Consider the following 17,377-nt stretch of genomic DNA (forward strand, 5'->3'; position numbering starts at 1 on the left):
CAACGGCGGCGCGTGGGGAGAGGGAAGGGGAGGAGAGATGGGGTGGCCGGGGTGGAGAAGAGGAGAAGGAAGGGGGCGGCCGGCTTTATAGGGCGCGGGGAGGGGAAGAGAGAAGGGAAGAGGGGAGAGGGGGGGGCGTGCGGCGCGAGGCGCGGCTGCGGCGCGACGCAGCAGCGGCGGAGGCAATGGGCGACAGCGATGGGACGGCGCGCGGCGCGAGACGGTGATGCGACGCGCGATGGCGACGGCGCGGCAGCGGCGACGCGACGGCCGAGCGGCGACGGCGTGCGGCGACGAGACGGGCGCGTGGCGCGGCGACGCAACGAGCGACGGCGATGGCGATGGCGCGGCGACGTTGGCGTGGCGTGGCAGGGGCGGCACGGGGCTCGGGGGCGCGGCGCGGCAGGGGCGGCACGGGGCTCGAGGCGGCGCGCGGCGCGAGGCGGCGACGCGACACCGGCGCGGCGCGGCAGCGGCGACGCGACGGCGATGGGACGCGCGGGCGCGGGGCGCGAGGCCGACGGCGACGCGACGGCGACGATGGCGACGGCGGCGCGGCGGGCGGGCAGCGCGAGCGGCAGGGGAGGGGTTAGGGCTAGGGACGCGATCGAACACCTTCGCCATAATGAACAGTGCATTTTCTTATTTATTCCACTTTTAGTTTATTTCCCCTATAAATTTGATTCTATAATTTCTAATCTTTGCATTCATGAATTTTACTCAACATTTGTGTTATTCCGACTAATGGATTCACTTAAAATTAATATTACCCATTTTTATTTTTATATGATTTATTTGAGTTTTTAATTAGGGTTAATTCTTATCCCATCGTATTTAAATTTAATTGATCCAAATATGGTCGCGATAATATTTTATTTATTTCTATCCACACCTAATCTTTATTTTAATTTATATTTATTTTACCAATTTGTTTTTAAGGTTTATTCCTAATTAACTATTCTTTACTCACGATTAATAATCTTCGAGATCAAATCCAGATAAAATAGACGAATAAGATCGGCATGATGCAATTAATTTAAAAAGTTTTTGAAAATCCGTATTTTTAGAGTTTTGATTTTGTCGGTCGAATTTTCAGGGTGTTACACATGCAAGTTGAGAGCTAGACGTGAAAGGAGGTCCATAGGCAAGCGCCGCGGAATGATGGTTGATTGATTTTGATCGGGTGGTGGGGGTCGGGGGCGTGCTTCCATTCATGCAGCGGAAGGGACATCATGCGTGCAGAACTCGCTCGAGAGGGCGTGGGAGTGAATATGGGCTTACGATTGATGAGGGACCATAAACCACCACTACATTTTTTTAGGCCTTAAGAATTTATTAGTTCTTTACATATATAGTTTGGAACTAATGGTATATATATATATATATATATATATATATATATATATATATATATATATATATATATATATATATATATATATATATATATATATATATATATATATATATATATATATATATTCTAGTTCCTTCTAACACGATGGTAGTGTAAAGCTTTTTCTTATATTTAAAGTTTGGAACCAATTGCGTATTTACTAATACAATTCCTATAAATAGATGCAAACTTGGTAGTCCCAGTTGTTTCGCTGGCGCAGGACAAGCAGACCTCTTAAAAAGTAGCAATGCATTCACATATCTTCTTTACTTATTTTTTTAACTTATATAATAAAAATTAATCACATCATCATGTTTCGTTTATGGAGGATGTGGATGACATCTATTTATATCGCCTGGGGTTAGAAAACAGGCATGGATGCACGGTGCAAAATGGAGATCGTTGGCCGACTTTCAAGTTGAGGAATTCTTATGCAATTGCTATAAATAGATGTGGTTTGGGTTGTCCCAGTTGTTTCGCTCGCGTAGAGCATGCAGATCTCTCAAATAGCAGCTATGCAGTCCCATCTTTTTTCTACTTATTTTTTTTAACTTACAAATATTGAAGACTAATCATTTCCTCATTTTCCATTTATGGAGGATGTGGACCAACGCATGGACGAATTTGTGGTCACAAAACAATGACTAGTGTAAATGCAACTTTCGTAGCATTTTTTTCGTACTGTCAAACTGAAGAAGATAAATGAGCTTCATTGATATGGAAATACATATACAAATGTACTCAAACTTTAGAAAAAATGTAAGAAACTAGTCAACTAAAATGTAAGAAACTATCTCGATGAAGGTTCACCAACTATACTTTTTCCCACAAATATTATATACGTAATATACTCAAAATCGTCTGGATATATACCTCTGCAGCAACATGCGGACATGGCATATGGAATGCTTTATTTTGTTGATGGCATATTTCACAAAATAACCATAGAAAATTAATTTTTGGCTTCCCCGAATGCAGACTTGATCTCTCTTTTGAAAAAAAAAGGATTATAGAGAGGTTAAAAATTATTTCAAAAAAAAAAAGCACACAGGTCTATCACTTAGATGTTGATGCCACTCTTATATTCAGAGCCGGCCGTAAAGCTTTCGGGGATGACATCATCGACGACACGGTAGCCGCCGTTCTTGACAAGGAAGCGGATGGAGAAGGGGCCCTTGAGTGCCGCCTCACTCTTGAGCGACCAGGTGTTAGTCGACGACTCCTTGAGCGCCACCCAGTCCTTGCCGCCCTTCTCCTTGATCTCCACCTCAGAGATGGCGACGTTGGTGACGAGCTCTAGACTTTTTCCGCTAGAGCCCTCACCGACCTTGAAGGTGACCTCAGTGGCGCATGAGCCAACGACCAACAATGCCGCCACTGCCACGGCGAGCCGGAAGGAGGACAACGAGGCCATTGGCGAGCTAGCTAGTTTGTTGGTGTTGTCTTTCTTGTTTCTTGACAGGGATGGATCGATGTGTTTGGTGATCCATGTTGCAGCTGGGTGCGTATTTATGGTGGCAGGGGGCAAAGAAAACTAGGCAGGGACGCATGGTGCAGCATAGAGATCGTTGGCCGGCTTTTTCGTTGAGCAACTCTAATGCAATTCCTATAAATAGATGCAAACTTGGTAGTCCCGGTTGTTTCGCTGGTGCAGGACAAGCGGTCCTCTCAAAAAGTAGCTACGCATTCCCAAATCTTCTCTACTTATTTTTTAAGTTATACAATAAAAATGAATTACCTCATCATGCCATTTATGGAGGATGTGGAGCAACGCATGAACAAATAAGGGGCGAAGATGCTAGTGGAAAACAAAGGGGTGGTAGAGCTAACGGTTAGGATTGATGGCCAGGCATAGAGGGGCAACGTTGTGGCATGCATAGTACATGTGGCATAGGGGCCATCAGCAGCTCGATGTTGATGGCACCTTGGCAGCGATGGAGGGGCTCAGGTGCTAGCCCATTGTGGCTCTGTGACAAGGGACATAGGTTAGCGTCTATGGCGAGATGGGGATGGTGCTAATTAATATGGTAGAGCACACCTAGTTGGATATCGAGCAGTGGTGGCAGTCATTGCAATACATTTGACATGAATACAAGATGACAACTCGACAAGGCATAGGTGGGAAGGAGCGCATGGCCCTGGGGAAAATAATCTTGCAATTCCAGATGTTAGTGTAGATTGTACTTCAAACAAGAGTACACTTTAAATTCAATTGATTTTTAATTGGTGGGTGCACACATTGTTACATCCATGCAGCATGAGAGCTACATGTGAGAGGAGGTACATGGGCAAGCACCGGGGAATGATGGTGGATGGATTTTGACGGGGTGGTGGGCATTAGAGGGCATGCCTCCAATCGTGCAAGGGGAAGGGACATCATGTGTGCGGAAACCACTTAAGAGGGCGTGGAAGTGAGGCTAGGCATACGATGGATGAGGAACCATAAATCACCACTACATTTTTTTGGCCTTAAAGATTTATTAGTTCTTTACATTTAAAGTTTGGAATAAACTGTATATTTTCCAGATCCTTTGCAACACATTGGTAGTGTAAATATTTTTTTCTATTTAAAGTTGGAACTAATGGTGTATTTATTTTAGATCCTTTGCAATAGATTGGTATTCTCTTAGTATTTTATAAACTTTGTTGTTGACTATAGCTCAGGGCCTTAGCCAACTATATGATATGATACTTAACTTAGCTCCTCCAAATGCAGGTTTCACTTACACTCTATCCATTACCACTCATTAATATCTATCCATTACCACTCATTAATACCTGAGATGGCATTAATGTGACTTACAATTTGTTCTCGCATCTGAGTAAGCTAAATGATGCATCGATGCTTTATGCTTATAGTTTTAGATCACAATATGGTCGATTCAACAATTTTTTTTCATGAAAAAGAAAAACCAAGTGTAAATTTGACTTTTACAACATTTTTAACAAGCTAAAAATGAGAAACGGACTACATCGAATTGGACATACTATAAAACTTTGGAAAATCAAACACCAACAATCATCTCAATGAAAACTGACCAAATACTCCCTCCTTCCCAAATTAATCATCATATATGCTTATGCACCAAGACCAAGGATAATTTAAATCACATCAATCAAGACATCAAGCACACATTCTCCCACAATGCATGCATTGATTAAAACACCATGCCAATTACACCTTAGCATGCACATATTCTGCCATGCTGCAGTAATTGTATTCTGATGAAATCTGTGTACATGCAGGTATATGATGATTAATTTGAGAAATTTTGAATTCCATTATATGATGATCAATTTGGGAGGGAGGGAGTATAATTTTTCAATGCATCCTCTATAAACAATATATATATTCAAAATCATGCTTATATATAGCCCCACAACAATATTTTGGAAGAACACATTTATGCCTTATTTTGCCACTGGCCTATTACCACAAAATAATCATGGGAAATTAATTGCTTGCTCACTCACACACGGCATGATATCTTCTAAAACATAATTATTTAGAGGTTAATAATTCCCATGCGACCCAACACAAGAGCACGTATGTCTATTAATTAGAGGTTGATGCCATTCTTGTATTCAGTGCCAGCTGTAAAGCTTTCAGGGATGACGTTGTCGATGACATGGTAGCTGCCGTTCTTGACAAGGAAGCGGGCGGAGAAAGGGCCCTTGAGCAGTGCCTCACTTTTTAGCGTCCAGGTGTTAGTCGACGACTCCTTGAGCCCCACCCAGTACTTGCCACCCTTCTCCTTGACCTCCACCTCAGAGATGGTGACATTGGTGATGAGCCTAGTGTCGCTAGAGCCCTCACCGACCTTGAAGGCAAGCTCAGTGGCGCATGAGCCGGAAGGAGGACAACGAGGCCATTAGCAAGATAGATTGTTTGTTGGTGTTGTCTTTCTTGTTTCTTGAAGGGTAGAGGGAAGGATCGATATGTTTGGTGATCCATGTTGCAGCTGGGTGCGTATTTATGGTGGCGGGGGGCAAAGAAAACCAGGCATGGACGCATGGTGCTGCATAGAGATCGTTGGCCGACTTTTTCATCGAGCAAATCTAATACAATTCCTATAAATAGATGCAAACTTGGTAGTCCCGGTTGTTTCGCTGGCGCAGGACAAGCAGACCTCATAAAAAGTAGCAATGCATTCACATATCTTCTCTACTATTTTTAACTTGTATAATAAAAATTAATCACCTCATCATGTTTTGTTTATGGAGGATGTGGACGACATCTATTTATATCGCCTGGGGTTAGAAAACCAGGCATGGACGCACATTGCAAAATGTAGATCGTTGGCCGGCTCTTTCGTTGAGGAATTCTTATGCAATTGCTATAAATAGATGTGATTTGGGTAGTCCCGGTTGTTTCGCTAGCGTAGAGCATGCAAACCTCTCAAATAGCAGCTATGCACTCCCATCTTTTTTCTACTTATTTTTTTAACTTACAAATACTGAAAACTAATCATTTCCTCATTTTCCATTTAGGGAGGATGTGGACCAACGCATGAACGAATTTGTGGTCACAAAACAATGACTAGTGTAAATGCGACTTTCATAGCATTTTTTTCATACTGTCATACTGAAGAAGATAAATAAGCTTCATTGATGTGGAAATACATATACATATGTACTCAAACTTTAGAAAATTAAAATGTAAGAAACTATCTCGATGAAGATTCACCAACTATACTTTTTCCCACAAATATTATATACGTAATATACTCAAAATCGTCTGGATATATACCTCTGCAGCAACATGCGAACATGGCATATGGAATGATTTTTTTTGTTGATGGCATATTTCACAAAATAGCCATAGAAAATTCATTATTGGCTTCCCCGAATGCAGACTTGATCTCTATTTTGAAAAAAAAAGAATTATAGAGAGGTTAAGAATTATTTCAAAAAAAAACACACATGTCTATCACTTAGATGTTGATGCCACTCTTATATTCAGAGCCGGTCGTAAAGCTTTGATTGTCCTTTGATTGTCCATGCGGCGCCTCACTTTTGATTGTCCATGTGTTAGTTGACGACTCCTTGAGCGCCACCCAGTCCTTGCTACCCTTCTCCTTGATCTCCACCTTAGAAATGGCGACGTTGGTGACGAGCTCCAGACTTTTTCCGCTAGAGGCCTCACCGACCTTGAAGGTGACCTCATATGATATGAAGCTTAACTTAGCACCTCTCAAAGCTGGCTTCGCTTCCATTCTATCCATTACCACTTATTCATGTTGGAGATATGATTAATGTGACTTACATTTTGTTCTAGCATCTGAATAAGCTAAACGATGTGCTGATTCTTTATGCTTGTAGTTTCATGTCACGGAGTGATCGATTCAACAATTTCTTTCCACAATTTTTTTTTAAAAAAAAACAACTGTAAACAACATTTTTGACAAGCTAAAAAGGAGAAATGGGCTGCATTGATTTGGACATACATATGTACTAAAACTTTGAGAAATCAAATACACAGAATCGTCTTAACGAAAGCTGACCAAATATAATATTTTTCCATACATCCTCTATAAAGAACATATATTCGAAATTGTGTTCACATATAGCTCCACAACAATGTTTTGGAAGGACACATGTATGCCTTATTTTACCACTGGCTTATTACCACAAAATAACCACAAGAAATTAATTGTTTGCTTGCTCACGCATAGCGTGATCTCTTTCTAAGACAAAATTATTAGAGGTTAATAATTATCATGCAACCCAATGCAAGAGTACGCATATCTATTAATTAGACGTTGATACCACTCTTGTATTCAGAGCCGGCCGTAAAGCTTTCGGGGATGACGTCGTCGACGACACGGTAGCCGCCGTTCTTGACAAGGAAGCGGACGGAAAAGGGGCCCTTGAGCGCCGCCTCACTCTTGAGCGACCAGGTGTTAGTCGACGACTCCTTGAGCGCCACCCAGTCCTTGCCGCCCTTCTCCTTGATCTCCACCTCAGAGATGGCGACGTTGGTGACGAGCTCTAGACTTTTTCCGCTAGAGCCCTCACCGACCTTGAAGGTGACCTCAGTGGCGCATGAGCCGACGACCAACAATGCCGCCATTGCCACGGCGAGCCAGAAGGAGGACAACGAGGCCATTGGTGAGCTAGCTAGTTTGTTGGTGTTGTCTTTCTTGTTTCTTGAAGGGTAGAGGGATGGATCGAGGTGTTTGGTGATCCATATTGCAGCTGGGTGTGTATTTATGGTGGCAGGGGGCAAAGAAAACCAGGCATGGATGCACGGTGCAGCATAGAGATCGTTGGCCGGCTTTTTCGTCGAGCAACTCTAATACAATTCCTATAAATAGGTGCAAACTTGGTAGTTCCGATTGTTTCACTGGTGCAGGACATGCAGACCTCTCAAAAGGTAGCTATGCATTCCCATGTTTTCTCTACTTATTTTTTAAATTGCGAATAATAAAAATTTGTGGTGTTCCGTTTATGTTGGATATGGACCAAGACACGAAAATATTAGGGGTGAAGATGCTAGCGGAAAACAGAGGGGTGGTAGAGCTAACGGTCGGGAGTGATGGCCAGGCACACAGAGGGGCACCATGTAGCATCCATAGTATATGTCACAGAGGGGCCATCAACAGCTAGATGTTGATGGAATCATGGCAGTGACAGATGGGTCATGTGCTGGCCCGTTGCGGCTCTGCTCGATAGGGGACATAGGTTAGCATTTATGGTGAGATGGGGCTGGTGCTAAGTAAATTGGTAGAGCACACCTACGCAGCTAGCTGGATATCGAGCGGTGGCGGCAGTTGATGCAATACATTTGATAGGAATACAAGATGACAACTCGACGAGGCGTATGTGGGGAGGAGCACGTGGCCTTATGAAAATAATCCAACAATTCTAGGTCTCGGTGTAGATTGTACAATAAAAAAGAGTACACTATAAATTCAATTGATATCTTTTTATGGAAAAATACGAATTACTCCGCCCCCCCCCCCCCGAACTATTGAGGTCGACCGAATTACACCCTCGATCTCGAAACCAGACATTCTACACCCTCAACTATTGAAACCAGACAAATAACCCCCCTGACTCAATCCGGGGTGGTTTTGGGTCCATGTGGCAGTCCAGTCAGCATTTTTTTTAAAAAAAAATCAGTGGGCCAAACCTGTCAGTTCTCCACCCCTTTCTATCTCTCTCTACTCTATCCCAATGTCTCTCTCTCTCTCTCTTCTCACCAGCACGGCGGCGGCTGCACGAGGGCGGGAGCAGGCGGTGCTGCCGGCGGCGGAGAGCGCCGGGAAGCGTCGAGGCAGGAGTTGAGCATGCAGTTGACGGCGCCGGCCATCGGGATGCCGAAGTGGAGCTCACACATCACCGGAATATTCTGCGCGAACACCGCGACTTGCACAGAGAGACAACCAGGCAACGATTTCTTCTGAAAATGCGAATCACTCAGCTGCTAATTTGGAACCAAATTAGAAGATTCAACAAGTAAATTCTAAGCGATTTGGTTTTTTTTAGCATGAAAAATTGAAGAAGGGGGAGATTCGGGAGAAAAATCCAATTACTGTAGCGATTGGCGGCGCCACCGCGAAGGTCAATCTTACCACGTGGTGGCGGTGGACATCGAGAGCGGCGAGGGAGGCGGCGAGGCGGAGGCAGCAGTCCCGCTTCTCCTGCCAGGTGCGCATGAGTCCGGAGGAGGAGGCGACGATGGCGGGGCGGTCGGGGTAGACGAGGGCGGCACGGTCGAGGAAGGTGATGGGGGTGAGCGGCGCGTGGTTGGCGGCGCAGAGCACGGCTCCCTCCATCGCCACTGTGGTGGCCGTGGGCGTGTTCGGCGAACTCGGGATGGCGAGATCAAAGTCAGAGAGACAAGCTGAGGTGAGGTGAACAAGGGAAGGCGAGGCCACGCAAAAGGTGAGGGAAGAGAAGCTTGTTTTATGATGACAAGGCAGCAGCACACCACGACAGTGCTCCTCCGCCGCCTCAACCTGCACGGCAACCTGCGCGGGCGAGCTCTGCCTCCCGCTGCCAGCCACCTGCTCCGCCTCCATCTCAGCCGCCCGGCGCCCTCCGCCGCCGACAGCGCCGCCTGCTCCTGCCCTCGCGCGGCCGGCGCCGTGCTGGTGAGATGAGAGAGAGAGGGAGAGATTGGGATAGAGTAGAGAGAGAGAGAGGGGTGGAGAACTGACAGGTGGGGCCCACTGATTTTTTAAAAAAAAATGCTGACTGGACTGCCATGTGGACCCAAAACCACCCCGAAATGAGTAGGGGGTTATTTGTCCGGTTTCAATAGTTGAGAGGGTGTAGAATGTCTAGTTTTCGAGTTCGGGGGTGTAATTCGTTCGACCTCGATAGTTCCGGGGGGGGGTAATTCGTACTTTTTCCTTTTTTTTTATTGGCAAGTGCACATGCTGTTACATCCATGCAAGTTGAGAGCTAGACGTGAAAGGAGGTCCATGGGCAAGCGCCGGGGAATGATGGTTGATTGATTTTGATCGGGTGGTGGGGGTCGAGGGCGTTCTTCCATTCGTGCAGCGGAAGGGACATCATGCGTGCGGGACTCGCTCGAGAGGGCGTGGGAGTGAGGATGGGCTTACGGTGGACAAGGGACCATAAACCACCACTACATTTTTTAGGCCTTAAGGATTTATTAGTTCTTTACATATATAGTTTGGAACTAATGGTATGTTTTCTTGTTCCTTCTAACACACTAGTAGTGTAAAGATTTTTCTTCCATTTAAAGTTTGGAACCAATTGTGTATTTAGTTTAGATCCTTTGCAATAGATTGATATTCTCGTAGTACTATATAAACTTTGTTGTTGACTATAGCTTGGGGTCTTGGCCAACTATATGATATGAAGCTTAGCTCCTCTCAAAGTTGGCTTCGCTTCAATACATGTGTGCTTCTATATGATATTCATGCTAGAGATGGGATAACGTGACTTCCAGTTTTCTGACCTCTAAATAAGCTAAATGATGTAAAAATGCTTTATGCTTATAGTCTGGTCACAGTATGATTGATTCAACAATTTGTTTCCACAAAATGAAAAAACAAGTGCAAACAACATTTTTGACAAGCTAAAAAGGAGAAATGGACTACGTTGATTTGGACATACATATGTACTCAAACTTTGGGAAATCAAATCCACACAATCATCTTAATGAAAGCTGACCAAATATATTTTTTTCGATACATCTTCTATAAACAACATATATTTAAAATCGTGCTCACATACAGCTCCACAACAATATTTTGGAACCATGCAATTATGCCTTATTTTGCCATTGGCCTATTACCAAAAAAATAACCATAGGAAATTAATTGTTTGCTCGCTCACATGCGACGCGATCTCTTTTTAGACAAAATTATATAGAGGTTAATGATTCCCATGCAACCCAATGCAAGAGTACGCATGTCTATGAATTAAATGTTGATGCCACTCTTGTATTCAGTGCCGGCCGTAAAGCTTTCGGGGATGACATCATCGACGACACGGTAGCCGCCGTTCTTGACAAGGAAGCGGACGGAGAAGGGGCCCTTGAGCGTCGCCTCACTCTTGAGCAACCAGGTGTTAGTCGACGACTCCTTGAGCGCCACCCAGTCCTTGCCGCCCTTCTCCTTGATCTCCACCTCAGAGATGGCGACGTTGGTGACGAGCTCTAGACTTTTTCCGCTAGAGCCCTCACCGACCTTGAAGGTGACCTCAGTGGCGCATGAGCCGACGACCAACAATGCCGCCATTGCCACGGCGAGCCGGAAGGAGGACAACGAGGCCATTGGCGAGCTAGCTAGTTTCTTGGTGTTATCTTTCTTGTTTATGTACTGGTAGAGGGATGGATCGATGTGTTTTGTGATCCATCTTACAGCTAGGTGCGTATTTATGGTGGTAGGGGGGCAAGAAAACTAGGCATGGACTGACGGTGCAGCATGGAGATCGTTGGCTGACTTTTTCGCCGAGGGACTTTTATACAATTGCTATAAATAGATGTGATTTGGATAGTCCCGGGTTGTTTCGCTTGCGTAGCGTATGCAGACCTCTCAAAAAGCAGCTATGAAGTCCCATCTCTTGTCTTCTTTTTTTTTTTAACTTGCAAATAATGAATATTAATCACCTCCTTATGTTTCGTTCGTGGAGGATGTGGACGAAGGCATGAACGAATTAGGGATAAAGATGCTAGTGAAAGACAGAGGGTTGTGTTGTTAGAGCCAATGGTTGGAAGTGATGGCAAGGCACATAGGTGCGCACCGTGTGGCACACATTGTAGACTTGGAAGTAGGGCCATCAACAGCTCGATGTTTCTGGCACCATGGTTTCAATGGAGGGGCTTAGGTGCTGGCCTGTTACGGCTCTGCGATTGAGGATATAGGTTAGCGTCAATGACAAGATGGGGCCGGTGCTAATCTTATAAATCTATACAGTTAGTTCACACTAAATATAGTTAATTTCATTTCATCCTATATGGTGCATCACGTCATCAAGATTGTTTGCCACCGTTGGATTTTAGTACTTGCAAGGCTATGATCAGTACATAGCAGCAGCTTACCAACCCCTGTCTAGAAAGTATTGTCACCGTAATTGTAGCCAAGTGGCAGTGGCTAGCCGAGTTCCAAACTAATGAAGTACGGAGTACCGTTTTATTTTCTTTGCAATATTGCCTTTTTTGCATGGATATTTGCTGATTTTGACGCCCGAGCAAAGATCAGTGGTGTAAGGAGTGATGTGTTAAATTGCATACGAAAGTCAGCAGTTTCTGCATGCCTTTGTTTGAGTCCCTGTCGTAACTACTGCGTCATCAATGCAATCATGATATGCAAATTCATCGAGTGCAAAGGCCCTTAGCCTTTCATCTGCTCACTCATATCACCACTATACTTTCACAATATTTATAGAGAAAATCCATTATATGTCACTGAGTTTGTTACATGTTTTCAATTTACCACTGATTTTGTCACGTTTTACAATATATCACTTTTTTTTACTTAACTTCTACAATTTACCATCGCCGTCTGGTTAACCTTCCCTAGTATTATACATTTTTTATCCAAATGATCAAAATACTCCTGGAACAAAAACATCCAAAATTTGGACAAAAATTTCGAAATATCAATATTATAAACATAAGATTGTAAACATCCAATTTTTGTCAAAAACTTAAAATATGATAATTCAGAATTTTTTTATCAAACTTTAGAAGTTTTTGTCCCAGGGGTATTTTGGTCATTTAGATAAAATTGTACAGTACGCATAGACTAACCGGACGGCGATGGTAAAAATCGTAGAAGGTAAGAAAAAAGTCAATGGCATATGCAAAAGTAAATTGTATACCTGTTACAAACTCTCTAATGGATTCTCTCTTTCTACCAACAATCTTCGTATATCACCTGTGAAAATGTACGTATGCAAAAGGTAAAAAAAAAAAAACTTCACCACAACCCTTCCCTTCCTTTAATAAATCTAAGAAAATTAATTTACACGCACTGAACAGTATTATCTCACACGTTCACATACCCGGAAGATCTCCTCCGTCCCTTTCGAATCGTAGGGCTGATCAGATGCACCGAAAAAGCTGTGAAACATACGCGCGCGTACACAAGGTGAGATCGCTGCTGTTTCGCTACGAGGAGTGGGAGCGCGACGCCTCGCCGCCGCCGCCGCCGCTGGCCACGGACGAGGTGGCGCTGCTGTCGTCGGCGCCGGCGCCGGCGTCGCGTTCCCGGAGCTCCTCGATGCGGGCGAGGGCATCCCTGAGGTCCCATCGCTTGTCCACGTCGCTCTCGCAGCAGCCGAGGCCGACCTTGAGCAGCTTCACCATCTCGCCCTCGCCGCCGCGCGCGCCGCGCATCTCCTGGTCGAACACCTCGCCGGTCCACTCCTCCCGCACCACCGAGTGCACCCACCCCGCTAGGTCCGTCCCCGTCCGCCCCTGCCGGTGGTAGTTCGCCGGGAACTTGCCGGTGAGCACCTCCAGTATCAGGATCCCCAGGCTCCACACGTCGCTCTTCTTGCTCGGCCTCCCCGTCTCCCCGCACTCCGGCGACTTGTACGCCACCATCACCTGCAAACACGAACCATCCCCAGTCAATGCGTGCCAGCCTATACGCCGCGGGCGTTCGTCGCCGCCGCCGTCGTTCGATCGCCTCACCTGCGCGGCGTGGCGCGGCGTCATGACGGGGACGAGGGCGTAGTCGCTGAGGATGGGCTCGAACGCAGCGTCGAGGAGGACGTTCGACGACTTGAGGTGTCCGTGCGGCACGGTGAGCATCGGCAGCTCGTCGTACAGGTGCGCCAGCCCGCGCGTCACGCCCTTGATGATCTTGAGCCGCCGCGGCCAGTCCAGCGCCGCCATGCTCGACCCTGCACGTACGCCACCGATCACGCGTCGCCGGCGACATTAACATCAATCAAATAAATGCAATGCAGGTTGTGTCAAGATGGGAAGGATTGTGTGGTTAATTACCTCCATGGAGGAGGTGAGCCAAGCTGCCATTGACCATGTACTCGGTGACGAACAGCTTCTCGTCCTTCTTGTAGAGGTAGGCGACGACGGGGAGGAGGTTGGGGTGGACGAGGCGGCCGAGCCGCCGCATGTGCTCGTTGAAGTCCTGCCTCCCGACGCCGTTCATCTCCTTGAACCGCTTCACCACCATGGACTGGCCTTCCACCAGCGTCGCCTTGTACGACGCGCCGAAGTTGCCGCTGCCGAGCACCTCCGCCGACGCCCGGAGCAGGTCCTCCAGCTCGAACCTCTCCCTCCCCTCCTGGATGAACACCAGCCGCCCGTGGTCGTCCCGCCGCCCGCCGCGCTTCGCCGGCACGGCCGACACCGTCACGTGCGGCTGCTGCTCGCCGCCACCGCCGCCGCCGCCGTGTGCGACGGTGACGGCCGGATTGGGCGTGGCCTTCATCCTGGCGGCGTCGGCGTTGGCGGCGGCGCCGCCGACGCCGCCGCCCTGGGTTTCGGTGGTGGCCTCGCGGCGGCGGGCGAGCATCGCCGTCAACGCGCCGGCGAATGCCAGGAGCGCGCCGACGACGACCACCACGAGGGCGATGATCATGAGGATCTTCAAGCTGCGCGGCGACCACCACGACGATGACGGCGGCGATGGCGAAGGTGACGCGAGGATTGGCACTTCGGGGCACGGGGCGCCGACCGGCGGGCCGCAGAGATTTTTGTTTCCTGAATATTTCCATGGGGAGAGGTTTGGATCAGATGGTGCATGAGCAAAAAATAAACTAATTTTAGAGGACTTTATTTTGGAGAAATTGAACTAAATTCGTGTTTTCCAAAGTACCCAAGCAGTACGAATTGATGTGCTCGACAAATACTCCATCGGTCTCAAAATAAGATTGTTTTCGCTCCCTCTTGTTTGTCCCAAAATAAGTTCATCTTTAAGCTATCATTGTATTTTTATTTGTAAAAGTAAAAGACAAATGAATTGTAGTAGAGATAGTATGGGACAGTTGCATGGATATTTGATAAAGTGACAGTATTTTAATCTTTTATTTTTATATTGGTATATATATCATATATGTATGGGAAGGGTGAAAAATAAACTTATTTTAGAACAACAGTGGTATCATGGTATGTTGTATAATCCGTTTTTGTTGGATTTTTGGAGGAATTGAACTAATTCGTGCGAAAATCCTATGAAATCATGCGTTCACAAGTAGCCCAAACAGTGCGACCAATCAAGGGTTTGGATTTTTGATTGAATCGATGTGCTTGATAAATATGCTCTATAGTTTTTGTTCTTCCAAAAAAGAAGAATTATAAAGGTAGAATATTGCAATGCATTCAGGAATACTGCAATTTGGTGTACACTAGCAAAAGGATAGTATTATATTACAGTGCACTAATCTAATACTTTTATGTGGTTAGTTTAATTAGCACGTTTGATCATGTTGGATGTTGACTTCTGAGTTTAACATCTTCATGTAAGTGTTTCTTAATTGGTCATGACGTACTGTACAACCTCGAAAGAGCCACTTACAGTAGTTGGTAGGAATAGTACTTTGTTTTATTTTGTATTTACATAGTTCTTGCAGCCCATTTTATTCTTGGATTCTGAGACAGTGAGACATCAATCTGGATTTGCTTAAAGAAATCCTTAGTTGACTAGACAAATGTGTAAAACAGCAACATATGAAAGTTGGGTGAAATTTTGAATTTTCGTGGCATGTTTTTCAAACAGCTAAACGGTATGTTTGGTACGAAAACTTTCTATATGAAAGTTACTCTAAAATATCATATCAATCTATATTTCAAGTTTGTAATAATTAAAACTTAATTAATCATACGTTAATACCACCTCGTTTTACGTAAAAAATTAATCTTCATCTTCAGGAGAAAAGAACACCACCATGATCTCAACAAAATTCCATTACTCCCTAAATCCTATTATTGATCGCATGTTCTGTCCTAATTGCAAATCAAACATGTACTAGTCCAGTAATTCACTAGGAATTCGTGCATGCACGAATGCATGAACAGGCAGGTAGCAAAATTTCACCATTTTTTAATTAAAAAATGTATAAATTCACCATAATTTGCTCACCTTGGAACGATTTGGCATCGAACCGCCGGAGGCCCGGCGGGATGGGGCCGGAGAGGTTGTTGTCGGAGACGTCGACGAGGCGCAGCTCCTTCTGGTTGAAGTCCGGCAGGGGGCCGTCGAAGCGGTTCTTGGAGAGCTGCAGGACGAGCAGCTTGGGCGAGGTGATGGAGGTCGGGATCGGGCCGGTGAACGCGTTGTCGGAGAGGAAGAGCTTGCGGAGGCCCCTCATGTGCGCGAACGCGGCGGGCGGGATGCCGCCGGCGAGCTTGTTCCGCGACATGTACAGCATCTTGAGCGCCGGGAGCATGGACACGTCGGGGAACGGCCCCGTGAGGTTGTTGTTGGCGATGCTGAGGGCGCGGAGCCCCCGGAGCGCGGCGAGCGGCGCCATGTCCGGGGCGGGGCCCTGGAGGCCGAGGTACTCGAGGCGGAGGCCGCGCACCTGCCCCGTCCGCTGGTGGCACGTCACGCCGTACCACAGCGACACGCCGGTGCCGGCGCCGGCGCAGGGGCCGGGGGTGGTGGCCCACTGGCTGAGCGGCTCCGGCGGTGCGCCGTGCGGCCCCCGCAGCGCCCCCCGGAACGCCAGCAGCGTGGCGGCCTCCGGCCCCCCGGCGGCCGCCGCCGTCGCGGCGAGGGCGAGCGCCGCCGCGGCCTGCAGGAGGAGGAGGCGCACGGCGGCGACGCCGGCCATGAGGCGGGCGGGCGGCGGGGCGGCGGCTACCAGTGGCGGTGGCGGTGGCGGCGACGTGCGGGAGGCGTGCGGCGCATGCGCGGGAGGGTGGCTAAAGAACGGGAGGCGCGGAGGGGGAGGAGGGACGGGGAGGGAGATCGCGAGGTGGGGGAGAGAGCAGCTAAGAATAGCGCGGGAAGCGTGTGTGTGTGTGTGTGTGTTGGTATTTGGCGGGAGGCTTAGGCTTAGGCTTAGACAACGAGGGAGAAGAAGAGGGGGAACAAGCTGGCGTTTGGTGTGGGAGTCGCCGCTGGAGACTGCAACGTTTTCTTGTTCATCACTTCTGTTTTTTCTTTTTTTCGGTTGGCAATGGCTTATTTGGCTACTTGCTCGCACCTTGACATTGGGTTTGTTTGGGAGCTGGATTTCTCAGCGCCTTACTTCTAATTTATTTTCTAAATTCTACAACCACAGCTTTTTATAATCCGAACAGAAAAATTACTATTTGTGAAAGATGTATCAGCTAGAAGCTTCTCCAAACAAACTCAAAGACTATTTGGAAACCGTTGTTTCTGCTTATATGTAACATTTATGGCTAAATAGGATGTAAATCTTAGTGACTTAAGTTATACATCAACTTAAATCACCACAATACTATTGTTTTTCCCTACTTGAGTGATATTCTCTTTATTTTTTAATATATGATATCGTTAACTTTTAGAGATATGTTTAACTAAATTTTGTACAAACATGACAATAATAAGTAATGTTTAA

The 17,377-nt window shown here is 46.5% G+C and overlaps 5 protein-coding genes across 5 annotated transcripts; all 5 read right to left on the reverse strand.

Annotated features, from left to right (window-relative positions):
- Positions 1-2,262: 2,262 nt before the first annotated feature.
- On the reverse strand, positions 2,263-2,881 carry LOC127777537 (pollen allergen Phl p 2-like). The gene has a single exon (XM_052304144.1). It carries the CDS (start codon positions 2,808-2,810, stop codon positions 2,457-2,459), a length of 354 nt encoding a protein of 117 aa, XP_052160104.1. The 5' UTR covers positions 2,811-2,881; the 3' UTR covers positions 2,263-2,456.
- Positions 2,882-4,703: 1,822 nt separating this feature from the next.
- Positions 4,704-6,621, reverse strand: LOC127777047 (pollen allergen Lol p 2-A-like). Its single transcript, XM_052303555.1, has 2 exons — positions 6,411-6,621; positions 4,704-5,261 (listed from the first exon to the last, which is right to left on the reverse strand). Exons 1-2 carry the CDS (start codon positions 6,619-6,621, stop codon positions 4,957-4,959), a joined length of 516 nt encoding a protein of 171 aa, XP_052159515.1. The 3' UTR covers positions 4,704-4,956.
- Positions 6,622-6,896: 275 nt separating this feature from the next.
- On the reverse strand, positions 6,897-7,582 carry LOC127777450 (pollen allergen Lol p 2-A-like). The gene has a single exon (XM_052304045.1). It carries the CDS (start codon positions 7,503-7,505, stop codon positions 7,152-7,154), a length of 354 nt encoding a protein of 117 aa, XP_052160005.1. The 5' UTR covers positions 7,506-7,582; the 3' UTR covers positions 6,897-7,151.
- Positions 7,583-10,531: 2,949 nt separating this feature from the next.
- LOC127777479 (pollen allergen Lol p 2-A-like) lies at positions 10,532-11,220 on the reverse strand. The gene has a single exon (XM_052304077.1). The coding sequence runs from the start codon at positions 11,149-11,151 to the stop codon at positions 10,798-10,800; it is 354 nt and encodes a 117-aa protein (XP_052160037.1). The 5' UTR covers positions 11,152-11,220; the 3' UTR covers positions 10,532-10,797.
- A 1,050-nt stretch (positions 11,221-12,270) lies between these two features.
- LOC127776058 (pollen receptor-like kinase 5) lies at positions 12,271-16,644 on the reverse strand. Its single transcript, XM_052302376.1, has 4 exons — positions 15,931-16,644; positions 13,833-14,552; positions 13,518-13,729; positions 12,271-13,430 (listed from the first exon to the last, which is right to left on the reverse strand). Exons 1-4 carry the CDS (start codon positions 16,622-16,624, stop codon positions 12,990-12,992), a joined length of 2,067 nt encoding a protein of 688 aa, XP_052158336.1. The 5' UTR covers positions 16,625-16,644; the 3' UTR covers positions 12,271-12,989.
- Between the last annotated feature and the right edge of the window lie 733 nt (positions 16,645-17,377).

This window comes from Oryza glaberrima, chromosome 6 (assembly GCF_000147395.1).
Source record: "Oryza glaberrima chromosome 6, OglaRS2, whole genome shotgun sequence".
Lineage (NCBI taxonomy): Eukaryota > Viridiplantae > Streptophyta > Magnoliopsida > Poales > Poaceae > Oryza > Oryza glaberrima.